This window comes from Cervus elaphus, chromosome 7 (genome assembly GCF_910594005.1).
Source record: "Cervus elaphus chromosome 7, mCerEla1.1, whole genome shotgun sequence".
In the NCBI taxonomy this organism is placed as follows: domain Eukaryota; kingdom Metazoa; phylum Chordata; class Mammalia; order Artiodactyla; family Cervidae; genus Cervus; species Cervus elaphus.
In genome coordinates, this window is record NC_057821.1 from 49,470,381 (window position 1) to 49,497,801 (window position 27,421).

The following is a 27,421-nucleotide window of genomic DNA, read 5'->3' on the forward strand; positions in this document are numbered from 1 at the left end:
ACGCAGCGACGGTGCCCACCGGCGTGACACAGTCCTCCCACAGACACGCTCTGCCACACCCCTCCCTCCCCTCCCGTCCAGGATCCAGGATCAGGGCCCAGCCGGGACCCTAGCTCCCTCTGCCCCTCCCCAGCTTTCTGTGGTCTCCGTGAGGCCGAGCCGATCATCTTGGACAGTGTCCTGCAGTCTGAACTCCGTCCTCCTGCTGAGGTCCAGGGACGCATCTCCGTCAGGAAGGCCGTCTGCTTCTCGCCTCCCCGCCTCCGGGGCGGGGCCCACACCGTGTCCCGCTCTCGCTCTCGGGGTGGCTGTGGCTCGTGTGTCTGAGACCCTTCTTCCTGTAGTGAGGCAGTGGTATCTGAGCCTAGGGAGGTGGCTTCCTGTCCTGCAGCCCCCTTTGATCCAGGCTGAGCCCTCGCGGGCGAGGACCCTGCCCGAGGCCGCCTGCATCAGCGGTCGCACAGGCGATCTCCAGACGACCTGGCCCTCCCTCTCCCCCCTGCTTTCTGAGCATCACCGCAGACTCGGATGCTTTCACACTCAGGGCAGCGTGGCGTGACCACCGCGTCCCGAGCGCTCACACGGCCCCGCCCCCGTCGGTGGGAGCCCTCTCTGGCCAGGCGTGCCCCCCAGTGGTGGGTGCCCGCTGCTCTCTGGACACAGCCTTGCTCTCTGACATGGGAACACGGCGCAATTATTAACACCTGTTATTTTTTATCCATGGCTGTGTCTCATCAGGAGGGCCAGCTATTTCTGAAAAGCAAACAAAAACTATACACTCCATTCATAGCTAAAAATAAAAAACGCAATGTATTTCTCCAGCAATGGATGTCTGGATGAAAGCCCAGCAACTAATAACCCAAATAAACAGGCCCTTCCTCTCAGGGAAGAGTAGGCCATTAAGACATCTCTGACTCGGCACTGCTCGCGTGTGACAGGCATCTTCCAGGATAGCAGAGAAAGGCGGGTGAGGTGTACGTGTAAGTCGGGATACAGGACGCTCACCAACAACACTCTGGTAAGACCCACTGCGTGCCCAGCACCGTGCGGATGGATGGGAGACCCGCTGGAAGGGAGGAGCAAGCCAGTACCGGGCGGTGTCCTTACCAGCGTCAGAGGAATAAACGGGAGCAGGGGAGCGCAGGGTGAAGGCGAGCTTTGCACCGACAGCTGTGTGTGTGTGTGTTGCTGCAGGCCTGGTGCAGACCCGCCCAGCACAGCGAGCTGATGGTCTGCGGGGGTGGGGGTGCAGGGGGACAAGGGAGGAGGAAATTCAGGGAGCTCTGAAGGTCAGAGCAGCACTCGCCTCGCCCGCGCCGCAGTCTGGCCGGGTAGATGACGCCGGCGTGCATCCTGACGGGCTGTTTCTGGGGTAAGAGAACTTGTTCTCTCCCTTCCTCAGCCTGGCGGATAACCTGGAACCCAGCGGGCAAGCGGGGAACCCCACTTGCTATGTCGCCCCAGGTCAACAGAGGTGAGAGAACCCCTTGAAGGGAAATGAGCAACTCTGCGATTGTTCTGAAACTGAACAGGCGTTCAGCTTGAAAACTGACCCAGAAAACCACCACACGGCTTTTGAAACAACCGTTTCCTGCCTCAGTGCCACACGGTTGAGACACAGACGATTGACCTGGGTAGCTTCTGTGCTTTTTAGTGGAGCCTTTAAGCAGTGAATGTGGTTTGAGAAGTTTTTCCACAGACAGCTTTCAGCACCGTCACAAACCTCTGTGCGGTGATGGGGTTGTGTTGTTTTATTTTAAAATCCTTGTTTGTTTGTGTGTGTGGTTTTTTTTTTTTCAGTATGTTAGCAAAGCTAAACAAAATATTCTTTAGGTTGCTCTTTCATAGCACTTGATATTATAGCATACGAGAATTTATTTTCTCCCATTATATAAAGATTTTTGTTATTTTTACTGAAACTTTAATTATAATTGTATTATCATCTTATAATTAAAAAAAAACTAAACTTGTCCATCTAGCCTTTCAGCTCACTGCCTTTGTTAACAACTTCAGTTTTTTCCTTAATTCTCAGTTTCATTTTAAATTTTCACTTAGTGGATTATAGAAATGTGAGCCTCAATCACAGTTGCATATTTTCTGGGTATAATAGACTAAAAGGAACCAAGCTAGCATTCACTGCCAGTTTGGGGGAAATTTTGTTACGTCATACCTAAAAACGAATGTCCCAGGATTCTGTACTTGGATCCACTGATTAATATTGACACAAAACTACAGAAAAGCAGGTTAGGGCAGCCAGACGTTAGCACAGCTAGTCTGCAGAATGACAGCTAACGGGCTCCTTGCCGATGCTGTTCATTCTTGTGATATGACATCGTCTCTTCATAAGATAAACACGGACGTACACTTGTGGTCCTAGAAGGTCTAGTGCTGAATCACTGGAATTGTCAGAATAGTAAGTGGTTGTGTGAACGGGAGGTGGTGGGTGCCTCATACTTTTTATTTCTCCATTTTTACATCCAGTATAAAGGTAAAGAAAGTGCTTCTAACTAGATGCTTACAGAGTTCGGCATGATTCAATGCCCAGGGAGTTCCCTGGTGGCCTGGTGGTTAGGATTCCAGGCTTTCGCTGACGTGGCCTGGGTTCAGTCCCTGATGAGAGAACTGAGATCCCACAAGATTCATGACACGGCCAAAAAAAAAAAAAAAAGAGATAAAAATGCCCCCAAAGTACTGCATTTAGACTGATTCCTACACGTGAAAGCTTCTGTGGAGCAAGCCACTGTGTAGGACCCCTGGAACTCACGGTGCTGTGGGTCAGCTGAGCCTCAGCGTCAAGAAGAAAGAGCTCCCTTAGATGGCTCCCGGAACTGCTCTGAGAGTGGGGAGGGGGAAATAATCAAAAGGGAGTGATTTTTGTTAAGACACACATGTAGGTGTGTAGACGGCGCCACATCGTGAGCGTACAGCTGGGTGTGTGTTCATCCCCTGTGTGTGAGTGTTCGGTCATGTCCGACTCTTTGTGGCCCCAGGACTGTAGCCCGCCAGGCTCCTCTGTCCCTGGGACTCTCCAGGCAGGAACACTGGAGTGGGTTGCCGTGCCCTCCTCCAGGGGCTCTTCCCGACCCAGGGATGGAACCCGTGTCTCTTGCCTCTCCTGCACTGGCAGGCGGACTCTTTGACCACTGCGCCTCCTAGGGAGCCCCAGGTTTATCTACTGAAGACGTCTTAACTCAGAGCCCAGGTCAATGAAAGGAATCTTACCAGAGGCCCTTCGAGTCCCCTGCCATCACCCTGCCCCACCAGGATCACCAGTACCCCGCCTCGTCACATGGAGTGGCTTCCCTGCTTCTTCACGTTCTGTATTGGACTCTAGCTAGTCTTGCCCAATATTGTTTGAGATCTGTTCATACTATTGCATTCTGGTGTGGATGGCTCCTCCTCCAGGCTGTATTTTTTTTTTTTTAATCACTTGTGAAGGCACCACAAAATGTGTTTTATCATTTCTACCGCTGAGGGACATGTGGGCCATTTCCAGGGCTGTTTTGAGGCACTTGTCTGTAGGCGCATGGTCACTCCGGGAATGGAATTGCCAGCTGATTGGTTTGCGTGTGTTCAGCTGTAGAAGGTACTGTCAAGCGTCCACAGTGGATGCATCAAATTGCATCCCATCTGTCAGCAATATATAGTCCAGTGGTTTTTCTCCACAGTACTTGGTATTTTTGTGTTGTTTTTTTTTTTTTTCATTTTAACCATTCTAGTGGCTACAGAAACTTTAATTTTAATTTCTTTAGTGACTCGTGAAGATGAGTACCTTCATGTGTATTTGTCCATGAGGGACATTTCATGTTTACAAATTGGAATACCCAATATTATAAAGCTGTCGGTGTTCTTCAAATTCATATATAGAAGTGATACATTCCCAATCATATTAACTAGCAGTATTTTTTCTTTTTTTTTTTGAAGAAACTGAGATAGTCATTTAAAAATTCACATGGAAATGCAAAAGACCAGAGAAAGCTAATGCATAGGTAAAGAAGAAGAACAGGGTATTTTCACTGCCCACGTGGAAGCTTTTCTGAAGCTCTGTTAGTTGAGATGGTTTGGCATTGGTGCACGGCTAGGCTAAGGATCAGTGGACCAGAGCAGAGTCCAGGCGGAGACCCACCGAGGACAGTCTCCGGACTTTGGGCAGAGATGCAGAGCACCAGCCTTTTCGGTCAGCAGTGTTCTGTCTGCGGATGACTGTTTGGAGGGTCAAGTGTCTTGACCTCTTCCTCGTTCATGCATAAAAGTGGATTGTAGATGTAAGTGAGAAAGGATAAAACAAATTTTAGAGCCATTAAAGAACAAGGTTCAAAAAAAAAAAAAAAAAGAACAAGGTTCAACTGAGTAGATTTTGGAGACCGTACTGCCTTTTTTGAACAACTCATGGATCAGGCAGCATTCCGTGGAGACTCAGAGGAAGAGCTCCAAGGAGCTGTGCAGAATGAGGGGCTGGCCCAGGCCACGGTGGGCACTGGGGGCGTAAGCGTGGTTTGCCGGTGGCGGGGTCCCTCTCCTTAGGGGCCACGAGCCTGTCCGGCCCATGAGCTAATGACTGCTGATCAGGTGGTTCCTGATGGGCTGGTTCAAGATTCCATTTCTGGGAGAGGTAGAAACTATGATTAAGTCTCAGTTTGGTGACCTGTGGCCTGGTACAGTCAACTCCATATGGGGCCTGTCATCTTATTTTCAACAGAGGAAAACAAAACATCTACATTCCTTTGAAATAGGCAACAATTTCTTAAATAGGACACAAAAAATGTGAGCCGTTAAAAGAAAAAAAAAAAATTGGGCTGTACTAAAATTGTGGCATCAAGAGCAACAGTAAGAGGAAAAAAGAGCAGAATGGGAGAAAATGTCTGAAAAGAGAATACTTAAAGGACTGGAACCAGCTTTTAAAAACGGATGCAAAATGTGAACATTCACTTCACAGAAGGTGGTTCCAGGTGGCAGGTTGACGTGGAGGGGTTCCCCTTTGGGGAGGGGGATTCTCTCTACTTTTAATAAGAGTGTGCGTGTCACTCACACGTTCTGACGCCTCTTCAGTACCGGCAGCCCACGGTAGTTCACCTGTGGAGCCCAGGGCCGTGTGTGGCTCCAGCAACCCACACCGCCCTCTGACTCTTACTGCTTTAGGCGAATGGGGTTTCGATGCCACGGGCATGTAAACAGGCAAGATCTAAAGGATGCAACAGCAGGAGACACCAGATGGCTTCACACTTACTTATAACCCTAAAGAAAAATTATCTTTTCCATTAGCATGAAATGTGAGCAAACAGATGCCCCCTGCCGCCTGCTCCCTAGCTCTAACTCACCCTACTGCACATGCACACACATGCACACACACGAACACACCAGGCTTACCGCTGCCAGCCACCCGCGTCATCTTCAGGGAAATAAAGGACACATCCGTGGCAGGATAGATGGAGTGAGGAGGCATGCCACGTGCTCTGCTTGGAAATGTTTTACGTTACGGCTCCTGAGTCCACACATCCGTCTGTTGTCCTCTGTCCTTCCCGGCCCCATCACGCAGATGAAGGAGTCGTGACCGTCACCCAGGCAGGTCAGCGCTGCGACAGCACCCAGCCCCTCAGCGTCTCCCTGTGACACACTGCTGGTGGTGGCTGTTCTGATGTTTATTTTTAAAATTCCGCTGTGCATACTACCATCCTCTAATGGAAATGCATCACTAAAATTTTTACATAATTCATGCAGCTTTTGTAACTGCTCTTCTCAGTGATTAATATCTTATTTGCTTTCCTCTTCAGTAATCAAAAATAATTGATGTGCTGTATTCTAATATTTTATATTACACTGCTTTAACTGATTTCAAAAGTTATTCCAAATGCTGACCACTAAGGATATTTTAATACTTACACTGAGCTGTTTGAAAGTGAAAGTCTTTCAGAGTCCTGTCCGGCTCTGTGCAGTCCAACCCCGTGGTCTGCGGCCCGCCGGGCTCCTCTGTCCATGGGGATTCTCCAGGCAAGAATACTGGATGGGGTTGCCATTTCCTTCTCCGGGGGCTCTTCCTGACCCAGGGATCAAACTGGAGTCTCCTGCATTGCAGGAGGATTCTCTACTGTCTGAGCCGCCAGGGAAGCCTAGTGGTTCAGTGGGTGAAGAGTCCGCCTGCAGTGCAGGAGACACAGGAGACGTGCGTTCCGCTCCTGAGTCGGGAAGCTCCCCTGGAGAAGGAAATGGCAACCCCATCCAGTGTTCCTGCCTGGAGAATCCCCGTGGACAGCTGAGCCTGGCGGGCCGCAGTCCACAGGGTCACACAGAGTGGGACACAGCGGGAGGGACTGAGCCTGGTAAGCTGTTTAAGGTTGCTCAGTGCGGGGGGAGAAGATGAGACACTGCTGAGCACAGACACACACACACACACACACACATAGATACACACACACACACAGAGACACACACATACACACAGACACACACACACACAAACACATGCGCACACACAGACACAGACAAATACACATGCACACACACATACAGACACAGACACACACACATACACACAGAGACACACACACACACACACAAACACATGCGCACACACAGACACAGACAAATACACATGCACACACACATACAGACACAGACACACACACACATGTGCACGTACAGATGGATGGGTGGATGAACAGATACAAAATAAAAGCTTTGGGGGAGTAGGGACTGCTTTTCCTTCCTTCTCTGAGTCTTCCCCAGTAATAAAGGAGTGGGGCACGCTCTGTGTTGCTGCTGACTTGGGGTTCAGGGTGGCCCCCCTCTTCAGGGACCCGCACCCCTTTCCACCAGGAGCCACAGCAGCGGCGGGCCCCCCAGCCGGGCCCCTCTCACCACCGGCTTTGCTTATGAACCTGATTTAAATCCAGCCGTGACCCCACTCTGGCTCAGGCACCATTAGGTTGGAGAGAGGTCTTAGTTTTAAACAAGAACAAACAAAGTCTGTCTCCTGAAGAAAAGTGGGAACAGCCTCCTGTGGCATTTCTTTAAATGGATTAATATGTTGATCTTGAGGCAAACAGGAGCTATCCCTCACGGTTTCATGATTAAGCCAGGTGAGATGAAAAGCAAATCTCACTGCTAAACACTGCCTCTGGGAATTGAGCTGTGTTAATTTCTATTTTACAGTAACTTGCAGGATTTCTTCTTTAGTTAAAGCAGACTCTTGTAAATATAAAATCTCAGTATTCTTTAAAAAAAAAACTAGACACCATTTACTTGCTTCCTGTTTGCAGAGCTCCCACCAAGAACACTTAATAATGCTAACTGGCTGTGAATGTCTAATCGTGTGAAAAACTCTTGCTGTGTCTGTACTTTCGCAAGTGAAGGAAGCGGCAGCCTGAGCCTGGTAATAAAGCACCGATTATCAGAGCTCTGCATCTTAGTCCTCAGCAGATACCCAGGTCCTATTCCCTTCAATGTTTGGTTTTAAAGCGAAATTATCAGTCATAAAATAAAATGGCAACTTCTGCCATTCTCGTTTATTCTTGAAGATTCATGGGAAGATGCTTTTCCATATTGGAGGCTTTCATTCAATATTTATCTATAAGTGAGGGGATATCCATGCGATTTTAAGAGCCCGCAAGCATGCTTTCTCTGTTTTGTAAGGGATGCAGACCTCTGAACCTACAATTCTGCACTGTGCTGTTTATCTGAGTTTAAGGGAAGAGCTCTAGAAGGTGAACTTGGCATTACTCATCAGGTGGAAATCAAAATGCTGGAAGGGTGCTTTTTTTTTCTTTGTCTGGAAAAGGCGGGATCAGGCTGGGCAGGAGGTTAGGCACAGCCTGTAACAGCACCGTGGTGCGCCCTGCGGCGGGAGGGCCCTGCCGCTGAGCTGGCTATTTCAGCAGGCGTGAGTGCTCTTCCCGAGGGGACCCAGATGTCTCCCTGCGTGGAGCCCTTCCTGTCTGCAGGAAGCAGATGGGATGAGGTGCCGTTTCGTGGAGTGGATGGGGGCGGTGGGGGTTTATTCTGAGGATACCCGGGGAGAGGACACCTCTGGGCCACGAGCACCCACCGGCCCCTTCCCACCTCCTCGATGCCCGCCGTGTGTTCTTCCGCCCCGGAGCTCACTAGGGTCCCTATTCAAACAGTCGCTCGGATCTTTTCCATTCGGACATCCCGTCCTTATGGGCAGAGTATCTGCCTCTTGCTCCGCCGAGGCCTGGGGTCCCGGCCCCTCCCCGGCGCCCCACTCCTCCAGGGCCTTGCCCGCCACGGCAGAGACGGGGTCGGGGCCTCATCCTGAGACGACAGCCTTCCCCTTCAGAGCTGGTGGCCGCGCACCTGGTATCTTGGACACGAGAAGGTTATTCGTTGTCTGCCTTCACCTCCTGTTTTGGCAGACACTGCCCAAGATAGATGGCAGTCCTGCAGAGCTCAGTGTTGAGTGACCGAGGTTGTAAACCTGTATGGTCGCCTGCGGAGAGCGTCTGATCTGCCTAGACTGCTTCCAGAGACATCTGAGACCTTGCCCTCAGCCCTGTCCTTCAGCCACAGAGGTCACTGGGGCTTGTTCCTCGGGGAGCGTGTGCGAGGCCTGGAGCACAGCCAGCCTCAGGGCTGCGCCAAACCAAGGGTCTCTGCACGGTGCCTTCTAGTCTTCCCAGTGCACCCCGTGCAAACCTAGACAGCGTGTTAAAAAGCAGTGACATCGCTGTGCCAACAAGGTCCATATAGTCCAAGCTATGGTTTTTCCAGTAGACCTGTATGGATATGAGAATTGAACTATAAAAAAGGCTGAGCGTCAAAAATTAATGCTTTCAAACTATAGTGTGGGAGAAGACTCTTGAGAGTCCCTCAGACAGTGTGGAGATCAAACCAGTCAATTTTAAAGGAAGTCAAACCTGAATATTCATTGGAAGGACTGATGCTGAAGCTCCAGTACTTTGGCCACCTGATGTGAAGAGCCAGCTCATTGGAAAAGACCCTGATGCTGGGAAAGATTGAGGGCAGGAGGAGAAGTGGGCAACAAAGGATAAGATGGTTAGATGGCATCATCAACTCAATGGACATGAGTTTGAGCAAACTCCAGGAGTTGGTGAAGGACAGGGAAGGCTTGCTTGCTGCAGTCCACAGGGTTGCAAAGAGTCAAAGACACAACTGAGGGACTGAACAATGCCTGCAGTATCATTTTAACCTCGGAATGGCTAGGAGAGGCTTACTTGAGAAAACAGACCTAACAGTGTATGTGTTCCTGGTAGCTGAGACATTAAAAGCCTAGTGAAGACAGAGTCCAAAAACTGCCGTATGTTTCTCCAGTGTTATCAGCAATCAGTCCAGCGGCAGGCAGTGCAGGGTCCTCTGATTCTGATAGGAGAAGGCTTTCTGATTCCCTCTTCTTCTTTCCAGCCGTCCATTTAGCCAGCCATCCTCTGTAAACGTTCCCAGGCCTGGGGTGACAGGACCTGCGCTGTGAGACCCCCTTGCCAGACACACTCAGTATGCAGTTCGGGTTGTTCCTGCAGTTGTGAAGCAGATTTTTCAGCCTGTAGAGTGAGGGGCTGGAGTTGTTTCCCGATGTTTCCTGTACGTGCCACGTGGTCTGGGGTCCTCCACTCAACTCTCTCTAAGTCACCCACATTGTAACCTCCCTTCCCATCCCAGCCAGGGCTTGGGGACTAGGGAGGCGAGTGTCGGAATATATTAAAATCCTCCCTTACCTACCCGCCATCTTCAGGCGTTGTATGACATTCCTCCTGCCATCTAACTCAGCTCAGTTGCACTTCTGTGTTAACTTAATAGGCTAATGTTTTACGAACTTGTGAGACTGAACGTATGGAGTGTGATCAGGATTTCTGACACTTACTTGATGGGGGTGTGGACATTGAGCAGAAGCCATTGAAGACTTCCAGACGGACACTGATTCAAATTAGTGGCTCAAAGACTTAGACTATCTCGTTTACAGGATTGTTTTCCACTGATTATTCTATGACTTCGGCAAAAATTGAGCACACCGTTTATGATAACATTTACCAGGTAATCTTCTGTGCAGAATTTAAGGAAGAGCCAGTGATTTAGAATCAGTGTTTTCTGTGGCCGTATAGAGGGTGTTCTCAGGTTTAATTGCTGCAGTTAAGTGTTTTCATCTGGGATATGCTCCTTCTGGGGGGCAAGCTCTCTGTTTTCTCCTTTGGAGTTATCAGAGTTTCCCTTTTGTGCCTTTTTGTATTTCTTTTTAACCAAAGAAGATCCAGTGGGATGTCCTTTTTTATATAATTGATTAAGAGGATGAAGGGTTATCAAAAACCAGCTCCTCCCCTTGTTTAGTCTGTCATGCCAGGTGCTGCAATGCTAACTACAGATGCGTTGTCAGATGACAAGTTCTTTATTTCCTGTGGATGATTCCCCAAGCAGCATAAGTTATTTGGGTGGTTGAAATCCTCCTAAGAAACACTTTTGGCGTCTCCTGCCTCCCAGCGACGTCATTGGGGGAACATGGCGGATGGAGGAACTCAGAGCTGAGGTCTGCGGACTTGCATGTTGACCTCAGGCAAATCAGTCACTTTCTCTGGCTTTTGGCGGCCTCGTCTATAAAGTGAGGTTGAGTTCGTGATTTATTTCTAAAGTCCAGTTATTCTCATATCCAGTGATTTGCGCTGGCAAGAGTATTAAAGTCATACGGTCATTCACTCAGTCAGCCTGTGTGTGTCACCCTCTATGTCCCGGGCTGGTCCAGCGCCATGGGGACCCCAGCCGGGCGTCACCCAAAGGCTGCCTTCCTGCAGCAGCCCTCCATCCAGGGGGCGGAAATAGCGCACAGGTAATTCTCAGAGGAAGTGAAGGTGAAAGCAGAATTAAGAAGGACAAGGGAAGGTAAACTTGTATTTAGCTAGTCTCTGGGTGTGCCCTAGGGACTCATCCTGAGAGGTCAGCGTCCGTGTCCCATTTTATAAAGGGCTCAGAGGTTGTGCACCTGGAGTACCGAGCAGCCTTTAGAAACAACTTTTTGTGATTTCAAAGCCCTGCTTTTCCAACGGCCGCTGACATCACCCACAGCCAGGAGCCTCCTCCGGAGGTGCTGGCGTGTCCACGCACACAGTGGGACAGACAGCTGTGGCCCAGGCCTGCCTTGCAGTGCCGTCCTGCCCCGCCCGCGAGAAGGGTGAGCGGCTGAGAGTCAGCAAGGGCTCGGGGAGGCCTCTGTGCATGAAAGCTGGCTGGCTTGTTCACAAGTATCCCAGAGTTATTGACATGCTGTTAAGTGAGGGATGCTTTACTTGTAGGAAATCATTTACAGGAACGACCAACTTAGTACCGTGATGAGCTCGTAAGATGACCTATCCTTGAAATGGCTCCTATACCTCACGTGCACGCGCATGTGTGTGTGTGTGTGCGTGCGCGCACATATATGCACACATATATGATTCATCAGGTTTTTACATTTATAAATGATTATGTTTCATTTTAGGGGAACATTGACTCCAAATTTTCGCTCATCTCGTAGTCTCACTCTCCCAGTCACAGCTTAGGGGGCAGGAGGGAGCTTATCTGAGCTCTGCCCGCTCACCAGGTGTGCGCTCAGATCCAGGAAGCCCTCTGATGCCCTGATCTCCACAGCAGTGGAAGCCTTCACGCTGTATTTTTTTCCCATGAGACACACCAAGAGTGTTAGATTGCTTGTCCCACACCCTCGGTGGGCCTGCTGACCCTGGGGTAGCCGTTCCCAGAGAGAACTGAACAGGCAGCTGAGGTGATCCTTGCAGTTCTGGTTCTCTCCTCCCTGCCCCGACGAAGGACACTTGGAGAACATCCAGAAAAGCAGCAAGGATCAGCAGTGGTTTGAGCTTCGGCTCTGAAACCCAGCATCCAAGAGAGCTGCTGTGACTAGCTATGTGACCTCGCTTTAGCATACCGTCTCTCCCTCTCCTCCGTCTCCGAATCTGCGGTAATGAACCCCACACCATCCCTGGTGTCTGCGTCCCCGGGACCTGGGAGAATTAATGAGCTGGGCGGTCAGATGCTCCTCGTCCGAGTCTTGGACTGCAGGGCCTCTTGTAGGAAAGCTTGTGGTCAAGTGTGTCTTTGTGAGTGTGGTTTCTTTCAGGTCCTCACTTTATTATCCTTGCTTAAACACACATGCCCATAATATTGCTTCATATCAGCCATTTGTACCTGTTTCTCTGATATTGTGCATATTTATGAAGTTTCACTGAGTTGTTATGAAGCACTCAGGACTGTACATCTAACAGAAAGCTAAACTGGCAAACCACTACTCACCCAGTGGTTTATCTGGGTCAGGAAGATCCCCTGGAGAAGGAAATGGCAGCCCACTCCAGTATTCTTGCCTGTAAAATTCCAGGGACAGAGGAGCCTGGAGGGCTGCAGAACATAGGGGTCAAAATAATGTTGGCACACAACTTAGCGACTGAATAAATGGCTTATCTGAAATATTGTGTCATCCTGCCACCCTTAAAAATGTAACAGTTAATACAAAGTTTCAAGTTTAAAGCACAGTTTTGTTGTACCAAATAAGCATCATGTCAAATAAATGAAATTTCATTAAAGGATCTATTCTAGATCTACATCTAGATTAAGTTTAAAAAATTAAACTTAAGCTCCAGAATAAAATATCCAAAACTCTTATTTTAGAGATGGAAATACAAATACAATATAAATGAGAAAGTCATCTTTACAGTTATAGATTTAATTAGCAGTTGTTTTATTACATATCTTCCATATAAATGGAAAATGATTTCAACTAAGAGGCTGTCATTTTCAATAATTATTGTTGGGAGAGTTGATTTCTTGCTGTAAAGAGTGTGTGTGTGTGTACACACGTGTGTGCACATGTGTTCATGTGTATCTGTCTCCTCACTGGATAAAGTTTCTTGTTTTCCTCACTCAGTCGTGTCCTACTCTTTGCGACCCTGTGGACTGTAGCCCGCCAGGCTCCTCTGCCCATGGAATTCTCCAGGCAAGAACACTGGAGTGGGTTGCCATGTCCTCCTCCAGGGGATCTCTCCGATCCAGGACCCGTGTGTCCTGCATTGCAGGCAGATTCCTTACCACTGGGCCACGAGGAAAGCCCCTGTCAGTGAATGTGACACTTTTTCTTTCCACAACCTATTAGTCTTCCCGTTCTTTCAGCCCAAGGGGTTGTGTACCTGCGTCCAGGACCCCGCGTTTACCACGTGTTCCAGGTGCTACCCATCGCTCATGCTAAGGGATCACCTCCTCCTCGCTGTCTTTACCAGCTTGGCGGCCGCAGATAATCACGGCATCTCACAGCTCTGCTTTTTCCTCACGGGTGAACGAGGGTGGCGGCGCCTGTCTCAGGAGAGGACCTGAGATGCGAGAAAACACACAGGCCTGGTCTTGGTTCCCAGCAAGGTCAGGGACGGGCTTGCAAAGGGCCCTCAGCACACCGCACGGTCGCGCTCCTTCCCAGACGCTGTTCACAGACGGCAGGGCCCTTTGGCCTGGCAGCAGACCGGTGACGGCCCTTCCCCCGGCGCGAGCCCCTGCTCATCTCCAGGAGGCAGGCGTGGGCATGGGCTGGTGAGCCCTGCGTGCGCGCAGAGGGCGGGGTGCGGGGTGGTGAGCCCTGCGTGCGCGCAGAGGGCGGGGTGCGGGGTGGTGAGCCCTGCGTGCGCGCAGAGGGCGGGGGGGGGGGGGGGGGGGGGGGGTGTGAGCCCTGCGTGCGCGCAGGCGCACAGAGACTGTGTGTCGTCACGTGACGTGCCACACGCGGGGCCGGGCTGCCGTGACGGGCGCGTGGGTTGTGTGCGAGCGTTGACGGGGGCGGCGGCGTGCCCGGTCCGAGGTCTGGTCCACACTGGAGCGCCTTCGAGGGCTGGCTGGGGGGCGGGGGTTGAGGGCCGGAATGGGAGGAGCAGGTGAAGCCGGAGGGCGTTTAAGGAGCCAGCACGCGGCTCTGGGGGCCCAGGAGGGAACCCAGGCCACAGCAGGGACTTGGCAGCCTCGGTGACGAAGCCCTGGACACGGCCTCGCGCCGGTCTGGTGCAGACAGGCTGCGGGCCTCCTGACGTCTGATGCTGTTCCCCACCAGCGTGCACCAAGAAAGAGGCACGATGGGAGGAGTGTTGGTTTGTTTCTCCTCCTCGGCAGCCACCTCGCCTGTGCCCCCAGCCCCGCGGCGACGAGGGTCGTACCGCTCTCCTGAGCCTGTTCCTCTGGGGGCCCTGCTCGAGCCCTGGCCATCACAGCGCAAAGCCCAGGACAGACTGCCCGCGGCTCTGGGCAAGCGCACGCTGGCTGCGGGAGGCTGAGCTCCGCTCCTAATCTCTGTAAGCCTCCTTTTCCTCTCCTGGAAAATGAGAGTCATCTTGTCTCCACTCATTACGAGTGGATGTCCTTTCCTTTATTCAAATAGAGACAAAGGCGGGCGGGGCAGCTTGAGGCTGGGCGGGAAGGGCCTGCCACACAGGCCAGCGATGCGCTGGGCTGGCGACCACCCCCGCCCAGGACAGCCCAGCCCAGCACTGGGCCCGGCAGATGGCACTGCCCGCCGTGGCCGGCCCGCCGCGCACCTCACGAGGGCTGCTTCTTCCCCTGGGCATCCGCGCCAGGCCGCTCATGCCTGGGCTGGGGCAGGGGGTCTCTGGGAAGGACGGGGGGAAACCTGATACCCTGTGTGAGTGTGTGAGAATTTTTTCTTTCTTATAAACCTGACACATGCCTTACACACAAGCCGCTCTGCCCTCCTTGCCCAAGCCGGCCCAAGGCCGCCCTCTCCTCCCCACATGTCGGGTCATGCGGTCTGAGCAGGCAGCAAGGGATGGAGGAGGCAGGGGACCCAGTGGAGGGCGGGGGGGCCCTGAGGGGGCGGGGGCAGCACACACCTGGTCAGCCACTCCGGTGAGGCTGTCACACCAGACGTCCCTCCACCCCACCCCGGCCCCCGCCACGCCCAAGTGTTTCTTCTCCTGGGGATGGAATGGTTCTGGAGAAAGCAATCTGCAGTCAGGGGCTTGGGAATTAGGATTCAGAAGCTTGGAATTGGAGCTCAGCTGCCGGTGGAAAATACACTGTGAATGTTTTATTCAGCAATGCATATATAAGGTTGAGTAGAATGCAAACACATAAATCACTTAAACAATAGCCGTTAAAAGCTGCCTCCCAGCATTTCAGAACCGGCTGCCCAATCGCTGGCGAAGTCCTCTGTTGCCACCTGCTGCTGGAGCGTGTTATTACACTGCCAGGTCTCACTGGCTGTCCTGGGCCTCTGCGCTCACTCCCTGGGGCACGGGGTTTTCCTGGGGTGACACGTGTTGAGGGTTACACGAGGGACGGCAGCACCTTCAGAGCTCTGTGGGGTCAGAGCAGAGAGGACCGTGTCCTCGCTTGGCTCTTCACGGGGCAGAGGCCTCGTGCTCAGTCATTCCTGGAAGCACAGGGTCCTGTGACCGCAGCGGTCTGCCTCTCACCGCCCGTCACGGTCACCAGCGTATTACAGCCGAGAAGCAGGAAGGGCTAGTGTCTCAGCAGTGACACCTGCCCGCAAGTCAGCACGGGCTCTGTGACCCCGGGCGGAGGCCCCTCGCCCCGCAGCGGTCACTTTACCCCCTGTGTCAGCCAGAGGAGGAGGCTACTGGGTCAGTGTCTGACCGCTGTCCACAATGGGCCCTGTGTCCTGAGAGGCACCGCAGTCAGCTCCACTGCGGGAGATCTGCAGCACAGCCTGGGGCCTCGGAGCGCTCGACTGTCTCAGGTGCCGCCTCAGCCTCCCCGTGGGCCTTCTTGACCTGCAGGGGCACCACTGAGGTCTCCCTGCCCTGAGACAGCACACGGGGCGTCTCAGCTCCTCGAAGTCTCACAGAGCGCTGAATGGCTAAGACTGCCGGGGCAGCCACGCGGTGATCCAGGCTGGGGCAGGGAGACGGGCAGCGGGGCGGTGATCCAGGCTGGGGCAGGGAGACGGGCAACAACTCGGTGATCCAGGCTGGGGCAGGGAGACGGGCAACAACTCGGTGATCCAGGCTGGGGCAGGGAGACGGGCAGCCGCGCGGTGATCCAGGCTGGGGCAGGGAGACGGGCAGCCGCGCGGTGATCCAGGCTGGGGCAGGGAGACGGGCAGCCGCGCGGTGATCCAGGCTGGGGCAGGGAGACGGGCAGCCGCGCGATGATCCAGGCTGGGGCAGGGAGACGGGCAGTGGGGCGGTGATCCAGGCTGGGGCAGGGAGACGGGCAACAACTCGGTGATCCAGGCTGGGGCAGGGAGACGGCCAGCCGCGCGGTGATCCAGGCTGGGGCAGGGAGACGGGCAGCCGCGCGGTGATCCAGGCTGGGGCAGGGAGACGGGCAGCCGCGCGGTGATCCAGGCTGGGGCAGGGAGACGGGCAGCCACACGGTGATCCAGGCTGGGGCAGGGAGACGGGCAGCCACGCGGTGATGCAGGCTGGGGCAGAGAGATGGGGGCCACACGGTGATCCAGGCTGGGGCAGGGAGACGGGCAGCCACGCGGTGATCCAGGCTGGGGCAGGGAGACGGGCAGTGGGGCGGTGATCCAGGCTGGGGCAGGGAGACGGGCAGCCACGCAGTGATCCAGGCTGGGGCAGAGAGATGGGGGCCACACGGTGATCCAGGCTGGGGCAGAGAGATGGGGGCCACACGGTGATCCAGGCTAGGGCAGGGAGACGGGCAGTGGGGCGGTGATCCAGGCTGGGGCAGGGAGACGGGCAGCCACGCGGTGATCCAGGCTGGGGCAGGGAGACGGGCAACAACTCGGTGATCCAGGCTGGGGCAGGGAGACGGGCAGCCACACGGTGATCCAGGCTGGGGCAGGGAGACGGGCAGTGGGGCGGTGATCCAGGCTGGGGCAGGGAGACGGGCAGCTGCTGGACCACAGGCTGCACGGCGGTGAGGCGGGCAGGCACAGGACTGCTACCGCATCCTCTTTCCAGGCTGAGTTGCTGCGGCATCCCCAGCTCTCGACATCAGGCGTGACTGTGAGCTCGGAAAGATGCTGTCGGTTAACATCATCTCTTTGAAGAACGGTGAGGTCATGGAGGGAAAACCATGTTTCACATGGGCAGGGAAAAACTACAAAGCAGGCGGGGTTTCCCTTGAACCGTTAACCTGCGGAAGGGAGAGTGGAGCCTTGGGTAGAACAGACATGAGACTCGTCCTTTTAATAGAAAATGTGGAGCTGCAAGAACCCTGGGTTGCAGCCCCCCCATCCCCCGTCTCTCCCGTTCCTGCAAAGGACCTGGGCCCTGGGACAGTCTTGTTTTCAATCCCACAATTGTGAAAAATGGTCAGTTACTTTATATAAAATATAGATTTTTCAGACATGAAAACTCTAGATGCAAAAACTGGAAAGTTAGAAATAAAACTCTGGTAAGATACATGTTACAAAGCTTACCATTTAAACTGTTTTTAAGTACACCATGTTAGAATTGTAACAGGCTCTTACTGACTGAATAAGAACCTAAGAAGCAAGGAAGCAGGAGGCCTCGCATGCCCACGGGTGCAGAGCCTGTTGACACGCCAGGGGCTGCTCCTCTGCCAAGCCCGTGGTCCAAGAGGGGCCTCGGCCACGCGCTCTGAATACCCGGAACAGCCTGGAGCCTTGCTTCTCTGAGAAACGGCAGGCAGGCGTCCTGCAAGACTGAAGCTTGTGTGATTTGGACATACGTATCATGTGCTTATAAATTCCCCCTCCCCCCACATCTTTTAAAATTTCGTCAAATTTTAAACTTTATTTTTTTTTAAAAAGGTGTAATGTTAAACATCATTACATCAAAAGTATGAAAAAAAACGGTAAAGAGGTACTGTTTTAAAAGCAAACACTCACTTTTACGTAACTCCTCAGCCCCCAGCACTGGCTGTGGTTTCTGTAAATACAGCGTGACCTGTGCTGTGAGTTGAACTTGGTTTCTGTAGCCTTACTTGGAAGTGTCTTGTTGATCGAAGCTGTAGCCGTGATGCAGTAGCCCCGTTTATGGGGTCGTGCTGACGGGGTGGGTTGAACTTTGCTTTTCCCCGGACTTCGGGCTTGGGCCGGGAGCCCGATGAGTCAGAGCTCTCAGCTTGGCAGCTGCACCATTGAGAGCAGCCTTGCCCCGGCTCCCGCCAGCCCAGACCTCTGTCCTCTCACCCTGCAGTAGCACAGACTTTCACACCTGTTGCCCGGGAGTGTTAGCAAAGCAGGAGGGCCCGTTCTGGGAATTAAGCGCCCAGTGTAAGTGCCTGGAGCCTAGTAGGGGTTCGGTGAACATTAATACTACTCTTCTTCGGGGATTAAATTCTTAGGCTTTATCTCTAGCAACCACGGAATTTGAAAAAGTTAAGATGGATAGAAGTTAAGATGGATGGTGGCGATGGCTACACAAAAATGGGAACATATTTAATGCCGCAGAACTGTACGTTTTAAAATGGCTCAAATGGCATATTTATTTTGTGCATATTTTACCACCGTAAAAAAAGAAAGTATTGGGTTTGTTTCAAATTCTAGAGCTGGGAAGCTTTTCTGAATGGAGTCAGCAGGAAAACTTAAAAGAAAGTCCTTGTCTTTGAAGGAGACATGACTCGCGGCACCGAGAGTGGACCCCGCTTGGGGAGGTGATTCCGATGCCCGGAAAGCACACTCTGCTGACGGGCACGCCGCTCACAGTCCCGGGAGGCAGTTAGCTCAGAGAGGGCAGTGAGGAGCAGAGAAGAGGGTCCCTGAACAGACAGACCTCTGCTTCCATCTGCAGCCAGTGTTAGTTTGCAATGGCTGTGGTTTTTTTGTTTGTTTCTTGTTTCCTTATTACAGTTTGATTTGCAAATAAAAGTTGTGTATATTTAAGCGTATGACATGATGTTTTCATAGTCGCACACATTCTGAGATGATTTTCACAGCCAACCTGATTGAAACCCTACCCGCAAACAGCCCCCTCTGTGTGTGTGGTGAGAGCACTGAGATTTGGTCTTAGCGGGTTGCAAGCATGCAGAACACCCTTGTGAACTGGAGCCGCCATTAGATGGACACCCTTAGGTCTCCACACCGGTCTCGTCTTATCAGTCAGAGTTCACACCTTTCGATCAGTATCCACGTCCCCTCCCCATTCACCCTAGTAAACACCGTTCATCCTAGCACTCCATGAGTTTGGATTTTCTTCTTTTTATTTCTACATACACATGAGATCATGCAATATTGTCTTTTGTGTCTGTCCCAGCCCAGTGTCCTACGGGTCCATTCATGTTTTCACAGATGGAGGGATCTTCTCTCTGTAGGTGAGTAATATTGCTCTGTGTGTCCGTGCATGCGCATATACACGGCATTCTCTTTTATCCATTGGTCTTTGAACAAACACTGGTTGCTTCTATATCTTGTCTATCAGAAGTAACGCTGCACTGACTGGGCATGCAGAAATCTCTTCAAGGGACTGGTTTCATTTCCCTTGGGCATATACCCAGAAATGGGAATGCTGGATCAGATAGTAGTTCTATTTTTAATTTTTTTGGAACCTCCGTACTGATTTTCATGATACCTATGCCAGTTTATTATTAATTTTGTCTTACAGGAAAATATGAACAAATACAAAAGTAGAAAGAACAGTATAATGAGCTCTGAGTACCCATCACCCTTCACCCTCCTCTCGTAATTACATCTTCATGGCCAATGGCATTCTATGCATATGCCCACCCATGTTATTTGAGAAAATGTATGTTTTATGTGAAACTATTTTAGTACATACTTGGAAAGATAGATTATTTTGTGAAATATAACTACAATACTATTATTATAATGAACATACTAACAATAATTTCTTAATATCATGAAGTATGTGCGTTCAGTTGCTCAGCCATGTCCAGCTCTGACCCCATGGACTGTAGCCCAGCAGGCGCCTCTGTCCATGGGATTTTCCAGGCAAAAGTACTGCACTGCGTTGCCACTTTCTTCTCTATCATCAAATATACAGTGTTTAAATTTTCAGATTATCTCACAAATATAATTTTCTTAACTTTGTATGTTTGACCTAGGATGAAAATAAGGTTTTGGATAATATGTCTCCTATCTGTGGGTTCACCATATCGTCCCCCACACACTCTTGTTTTCCCTTGTCGTTTGCTGAAGAAGTTCTTGTGTCTGAGTTTTGCTGGTTGCATCTTTATTTTGTCATTTATTGTATATAAAAATTGATAGTTGGATCTTAACCAGCTGGGTACTTATGCTTGGCTAGATGCTAGACTCACCTGGGAAGCTTTAAAAAATTTCTGGCGTGTGTTGAAATAGTTGGGTGGTTTCTAGATGAAGTTAAACATAAAATCACCTCATCCCCAGCACTTCCACTCCCGAAGAACTGAAGCAGTTATTTAAACAGAATCTTGTGCAGAAATGTTCATAGCAGCACTGTTCACAACAGCCAGAGGTCCAGACAGCCCAAGTGTCCTTCAACTGAAGAAGGGCTGGACACACTAGGACGTGTGCATGCAGCAGAAATCAGCCTTGAGATCTGCGAGTTCCTGATCATGCTTGGAGAACATCACGCCAGTGAAAGAAGCCTGGCACAAAGCCACACGCTATACAGTTCCGTCTCTAGGAAATAATTCAAGATAAGGAAACCCGGAGAGACACGAGTAAATCCATGGGGCTGGGGCGGGAGGGGGGTGACTGCTGGGGGTGCGAGGCTTCCTTGGGGCGGGGTTGGGGGCTGACAAGGTCCTGGGCTGGGCGGTCCAGGGTTGGTTACAGCACGTGACTGTCACTAATGCCAGCGGATTGGCTCCTCTGAAGGGGTTCAAGCGGAGATTTATGTTGCGTCTTTCACCACAGCTGTGTGCCAAGTGTGACCCGTAAGCCACGCCCGAGGCCGGGGCGGGCACTTTCCAGGAGGCCAAGCGGTGCTGCCCGCTGACCCCTCAGGGACGGGAGGGGGCTTCCTCCTTCCGCCCCCAGTCCTGGTGGTTCCTGCTGCCCTCGGGCCTGTGGACGCTCAGCAGGGCCAGCCCCCTGCCCCGGTCAGGAAGGAAAATGCCGTTTCCTAGTGAGACTCACCTCCCCAAAGAGGGCTCGCAGCGGCCTTGGCAGGCCCGTCTGCTCTCAGCCAGCGTGCTGTCCTGGCAAAATCAGAACAGACTCAGAAACACGGGCGGGGTCTTGTTGCTCCTCATGGAGCATCACAAACCGAAGTTCTCCGTGGGACCCAGGGCTGCCTGTGGGTTCCCTGCTCAGCTTCATCAGCTAACACCCCACCCACCCCCTCCTGGAAACGCCTGTGGCTGCGGGGAGCTCCTGCCACAGGCCCACAGCTAGAGCTCTCTCCACCTGCCTCAGCCTCTGCAGCCTGGCCTGAGGGGCCATGGGCACTTCTGTTTGACTAACACGGGGCTTCTGCTTAAAGTATTAATTACAGGGGACAGAAACACTTTCAGAGGATGTGTGCTAGAGTACAAAGATGATGGAGTTTGGTCTTCCCAGATCCCTTCTCACCTTTCCAGGCCCATCTCCAACCCAGGAGCTGGCCGTCTTCTCCCTCCCTCTGTTCCTTGACCCTTGAGAGGCTTACTTAGCTCTGATAAAGTAGCGAGGTGTTGTTATGGATATATATATTTGGAAAGGCCATAGGTTTTGGAGTCAGAAGACCTGGCTGGGTTGGACTATGTCAGCTCCATAATTTGTGTACCAGTTGTGACAGTGTAGGCAGGTCATTAAATTCTTCTGATTCCTTTTATTTATCCAAAAGATGTATGTGTCATGTAGAGATAGGATATTTGTAAAAATTAAGGGAGAAACTAAAAAGACATTTTTAATCAAATTAAAAAGATGGTTTATCCTTGGAAGGAAAGCTATGAAAACCCTAGACAGCATGTTAAAAAGCAGAGACATCACATTGCCAACAAGGGTCCATCTAGCCAAAGCTATGGTTTTCCAGTGGTCATGTATGGATGTGAGAGTTGGACCGTAAAGAAGGCTGAGCGCCAAAGAATTGATGCTTTTGAATTGTGGTGTTGGAGAAGACTCTTGAGAGTCCCTTGGACTGTAAGGACATCCAACCCGTCAATCCTAAAGGAAATCAATCCTGAATATTCGTTGGAAGGACTGATGCTGAAGCTCCAGTACTTTGGCCACCTGATGCAAAGAGCTGGCTCATTGGAAAAGACCCTGATGCTGGGAAAGATTGAAGGCAGGAGGAGAAGGGGACAACAGAGGATGAGATGGTTGGATGGCATCACCGACTCAATGGACATGAGTTTGAAAAAATTCTGGGAGATAGTGAGGGACAGGGAAGCCTGTGGTATTGCAATCCATGGGGTCACGAAGAGTCAGACATAACTTAATGACTGAACAGTAACAACAAAAGGAAGAAGCTAAGCAATTACACCACTCAGCCTGGTACCTGCCCAGTAAACATGACTTTCCTAACAATGGATTGCTCAGCAGGTGAAGCAGATCAGAGGTTGGAGGGCGGAGGGGGAGGGCTGGGGGGGGAGGCAGAAATGCCCCTGTCCTCACCCTGGGGGTGTCCTGAAAGCCACAGTCATAGAAGCCTTCTTGGGGTGAAATCATGTCGGAATCCCCCACCTGTTGGTCAGTACTGGCCTGCCCCCTGGGGACCCAGGACTACACGAAGAAAAAGCTGTGAGTTTAGGGCAGAGTTGTGAAGCCAGGACATGGGATGGTTACCTCTCAATTGTGATTTGTATTGTGCTTTTTCTTTTTCACTCAAATTGTATTCTCCAGGTCATTAAATAGTCTTCTGCAATGTCATTTTTAATGATTGCACATTGAGGATATGCTCTAAGATAAAGTGAAGGGCAACTCTCTGGCAACTAAATCAAAAGTCTAATCGAGAGTAAATTAACCTGAGAAATGCAAGGCTTTTTAGGATTTTCTTTGGCCAAGTCCTTGAGTGTCTGGCTCTATTTTGTTTTGGAGGAATATCAGAATTTCCCACTGTAACCTTGTTTTTCTGAATTTGGGGTGTTTGTCTCCCAGTGTCCACCGCAGTGTTCTTTTCAGCCTGTCTTGGGGGTGGGGGGAGACAGAAGGGAGCCCCGTTAATCAGGTGTGCCAGGGTGCATCCACCCCGGGGTGTTTCCGGAGGCTCCCGGCCCTGGGAAGGTGTGGCCATGGCTGACAGCCGGTGCCCACGTCCCGGCGTCTCACACAGCAGTGCCGGCAGGGCGGGTGCTGAGGGGGACAGAGGGGCCGAGGGGCGTGTGTGTCCTGACCCGGGGTGCTGAGCGTGAGAGGCGCGCTGTGGGGGCGTGGGCACGCTGCTTCCTCCTCCTGTGTCTGCTGTCGCCACCATTTCTCACGGGAAGCAAGGTGGGCCCGCGCCCCCCGGGCGTGGCGTCCACCTGGGTGTGGGGGGTGGAGAGACCGCCCCGGGGGCTGGGTCTCGGGGGCAGTGCCCGGGGCGGGGGTGGAGAGGGTGGGTGCTCACCCTTTTCTCTGCGGGCACCTGCTCACACCCGGTCCATCACGCCCACGCTGGCCGGCTGCCAGGAGGTGGGCCCGCTCACAGCCCGAGCCTTCCACCGGGCCGCGCGCTCTGGGTTGCCGTGACCCCGCCTCCGGATCCGCTGTGTGCGTCGCTCTGGACGTTGTGAGTGTGCTGGTGCGGCCGTCTCAGGTGTCGCCGCCCCGCACCCCAAACCCAGAGTCAGGGACTCGTAACCAAGCGGAGCAGCGCGCGCGCGCGCCCCGTGCAGCCCTTGTGGTCCAGTGAGGTCCAGTGAGGCGCAGGGCACGGCCCGGCGGCAGGCCTCCGGAAGGCAGCCGTTGCCCACTCAGTACTGGTCTTTTTCTCTGAGCTTTTCATGTTTGTCTAAAGCACCTCTGTAACCCAAATCGGCTCACACTGACCCTGAAGAGGGGTCCTAAGGATGGCAGAACGCAGAGCGGCCTGACTTCCAAGGACGCACGCGGACAGCGTCCCCGGGCGGGGATAAAGGCGCCGCGGAGCCCGCTGGCCCCAGCCGCAGGTCACCTCCCCTCGTGGCGATGCTCGCGCTGCCGGCCTGCTGGCCTGGGGCCTGCATGCAGGCCCGAGGGGGGGCAGCGTGAGCGCTGACGGGCTTCTCTCCGGCGGTTTGCCGGGCTCCTGCGGTCACCACCCTGGGTAGGGGCCAGCTCTCGCACTGACGGGATCCTGGGTTCTGCCCGCTCCCAAGAGGGCCTGGTGAAGCCCCCCCCAGCAGCACTTCCAGCAGCTGCGGGTGCCGACCTGCCACCAGGTGGCTTTCGCCTCACAGAGCTTCCCCACCCACCCCGGGGACTTCCGGCCGCTGGCCAGCAGACAGTCTGTTTCCGGTGTCCCCCGGGTCAGCTCTGCGCCCGTCCCCGGGCCGAAGGATACGGGGTGTGGTAGGCACCGGCCAACACGTCTCCTGCTTCACCCGAGCAGCGTTCTCGAGTCTGAACTCTTTGGAGCGTCCCCTGGTTCTTGATTCTGCCCTCTTCTCTGGAGCCCTTCATGGCGCTGAGCGGGACCAGGCACCTCACAGGGCTGCATTTCTTGCGAGAGCACCTAACCCTGTAGATGCTGGCTCTGAGAAGCAAGTACTGCGTGAACTGTCTGGCGGGGCATCTGTTAGGAGGGCCAGGCTGCGGAAGGGGGCCGTGGGCACACACACTGACCACCGTGAGCCAGGTGGAAAGACCTGTTTGTTCTGCCAAACCTCCAGACCATCCAGAGGGTCAGTTGTCAAGCAAATGCGCACTTTTGGAAAGTAGTTTTGCAAGATCCATCAAGAGCCATAAAAATATTCATATCTATTTACCCAGTAATCCCACTTCTAGAAACCTTTTACAAGAAAAATCAGGGATACTATAAAAGGTTTATACATGAGAATGGTAACCCCAAGACTCAGCAAAAACTCTTCAAACATTCATCACATGAGAATGATTAAATTATGCCTCTTCACAGTGCAGTTTTGTCCATTATTAAAAATATCCTTTCAAAGACTACTTCATGACATAAGGATATAAAGTTAAGTTTTTAAAGTTATGATTCCAAATATAAATATTCTGCTTGAATATATATGCATACATTTTAAATGTATAAGTGAATAAAAATACTAGACCAAAAAAATGCTAAAATATTAATAGCCACATACTCTAAAACAAGTATTGTGGGACAAAAGGAGATCTCTCTAAGTCTCCATGTGGCTTTGTTTAAACTTCAGAAATTTTCAGACTGTCTGTTAATGGCACTTCCCCAGGTGATAGTAATATTGTTTCCACTTATCCTAGGCACACCTTCTTTGCAGTGACCTTTTTTTTATCAGTCATCAATTAAAATTCACAGTATGCAGTCATATCAATTAGGATTTGGTTTAGTTGTGTATAACAAGAAATGCAAATAACACATTTAAAAATACAGAGATTTTTCTCTCATGTAAAAGAAAGTTGGCAATAAGCTAGTTAAGCTGGCTGGTGGCTCCACAGTCATCAAGAACCCAGGCTCCTGCTTCCTGCCTCTCATCTTCAGTGTGATGAAGCAAACTTACCTCCTAGTGCTAGAATGGCTGCAGATGCTCCAGCCATCAAGTTACAGTTACCTCCCTCCTTGTGTCTCCCCTCCCAGACTCTGAGCTTCCTGAGGGCAGGATCAGTCTCAGTCTTCCCCGAGCACAGTCCTGGTACAGGAGGTGCCTGCCACTCATCTGTGTCTTGGCTGGGACTAGGCTGCCCTTCACACCTCCTCCAGGGCTCGTGGGGGCTTTCCCTCAACAAATGCCCCTAAATCATCTCTGCTTCCTTCTCTCATCGTCTCATCAGTGGTCATAGGACTGCAGGACCCAGGGCCACAGCATGCCTGGGTCACCTGCCCTGCCTTTGAGACACATGCCCTTGAAGGTGGCCCAGGTGGGCTGCCGACTGGGGACAGCAGGCTTCACAGCATCGCTCTGGCTGCTGCCGGCTGGGGGCACGTTAAGAGGCAGGGCCGGCCCCTCGGGAGGTGGCAGGAAACCCAATACCCTGCCCGCACTGCGGCACCCATGCGACTGGCCCTGGGCTGTCACACCCTGTAGGTACCAACGGTGTTGTGGGTCCAAAGCAGAGGACTGTGATGATCTGCTGGGACCGCCAGGGCTCTCTTACAGGTGAGGATGCTGAGGCCAGAGGACAGAGGTGGAGAGTGAGACAGGTGCGTGCAGAGCCAGGCTTTGCCCGGTGTGGATGAGGCTCACTCACGCCTTACGGTAAAACTCCATCCTGCCGGAAGAACCGGTCCTGAGGGCCGGAAATCCTGTGGGTGCGGAGTCGCCGTGCGCAGGGCAGCCTGGGTCTCACCGGCTCAGGATAGCCCGCCACTGGGGCTGTTCCAGGGGCGAGAAGGCGTGAATGGCAACCTCCCACTGTCCCCAAAGCGGGGGAACTGGCGTGGGGGGGTACGGTGCCAAGACAGAGAGGAAGCAAAGCCGTGACTGCACTCTGGCCGCAGCACGGCTTCCAGAACGACGCGCGTCTGCACCAGCGCCCTGGGGATGCGCTTTCTGAGTTTCCGCAGCTCACGGAGCCAAGTCCCTGACCTCTGTGTTCTCTTTGCCTCCAGGTCCACATTGGCCAGATGTATTCGACCGACAAGCTTGTCATTGAGAATCAAGAGAAGCCCCGGGCCTAGGAGCCGGGACCAGCCTCCAACAGCAGCGTGGACCACTGGCAGCATCTGTTCTGTTTGCCGTGGGGCCCCTAGCAGACCTCAAGGGGCCCCTGCATCAGCTTTAAATAGCCTCACTCTGCCTGCCCTCCAGGAACTGATGAACTGAGCGAAGTGTCCCCTCTTCTGCAGCCTCAGTGACAGAGGTCAGCTGTCGCTGGCTGTCCTCGGTTCAAGCGTCAGGATGAAGAGCTGGAGCGCCTCGAGGGAAGGCGGTGTACAGTGGTGTCTCGTCCACCCCACCCCTCTCTGTGGCTCCGCAGCACCTGTATAAAGCATTTCCAGACGTGTTTCTCAGTCCGTGACAATAAATGAAAGCGTCTCCCTGGCCTTCTCTACCAGACACACGTGTCTTCATGATTAAAGCGATTTTGTTTCCTGCTGGTGCCGGGCCTGCAGAGGGTGGTGGGGGGCCCAGCAGGGAGGGTCCAGCCCTGAGCTGAGTGGCCCCTTTGCAAAGGCAAGTCCACACATTGGAAGAGATCCAGGGATAAAGGGGAGCAGGGCGCATCCTACCACTGAGACCCGGGCCCAGCGTGACAAGAGAGGTTCCCTGGGTGTGGTCGCTCACCTAGAGACCGGTCCTATAACCCGCTGCTCAGGGTGGTCTCAGGATCACTGACGTCAGCCCCACTGGGGAGCTTGCTAGAAGCACAGAATCTCGAGCCCCACCCCAACCTGTTCTGAATCAGAATCTTCAGTCTGACACACCCTAGGGGACTCCAGTGTACGCTGAAACGTGTGTCCCAAAGCTCACTCACTGAGTCAGAGCCACCTGGAGAGACTGGGAGTTTTTAAAAAGAAATTTCTTAGCACTCCGTATTCTGACTTTGATA

The 27,421-nt window shown here is 52.5% G+C and overlaps 2 protein-coding genes across 4 annotated transcripts in view; one reads left to right on the forward strand and one right to left on the reverse strand.

The window, feature by feature from the left end:
* The window catches only part of LYRM4 (LYR motif containing 4), an 83,962-nt gene extending 57,034 nt beyond the window's left edge, over window positions 1-26,928 (forward strand). Inside the window, exons 3-4 of one of the 2 annotated variants that reach the window (XM_043908620.1) lie at window positions 19,149-19,206; window positions 26,481-26,928. In XM_043908620.1, the coding sequence (XP_043764555.1) occupies window positions 19,149-19,206; window positions 26,481-26,524 (102 nt within the window). In that variant the 3' untranslated portion in view covers window positions 26,525-26,928. The remainder of the gene's footprint in view (window positions 1-19,148; window positions 19,207-26,480) is intronic. The other variant, XM_043908621.1, reaches the window with a different exon arrangement.
* Window positions 15,121-17,890, reverse strand: LOC122697639 (vegetative cell wall protein gp1-like). Of its 2 annotated transcripts, none has more exons than XM_043908617.1 (2): window positions 17,783-17,890; window positions 15,121-17,064 (listed from the first exon to the last, which is right to left on the reverse strand). In XM_043908617.1, the coding sequence occupies exon 2, from the start codon at window positions 16,905-16,907 to the stop codon at window positions 15,636-15,638; it is 1,272 nt and encodes a 423-aa protein (XP_043764552.1). In that variant the 5' UTR covers window positions 16,908-17,064; window positions 17,783-17,890; the 3' UTR covers window positions 15,121-15,635. The 2 variants fall into 2 exon arrangements, with proteins under 2 accessions (XP_043764552.1, XP_043764553.1); XM_043908618.1 differs by having other exon boundaries at window positions 15,121-16,932; window positions 17,783-17,862.
* Window positions 26,929-27,421: the final 493 nt, after the last annotated feature.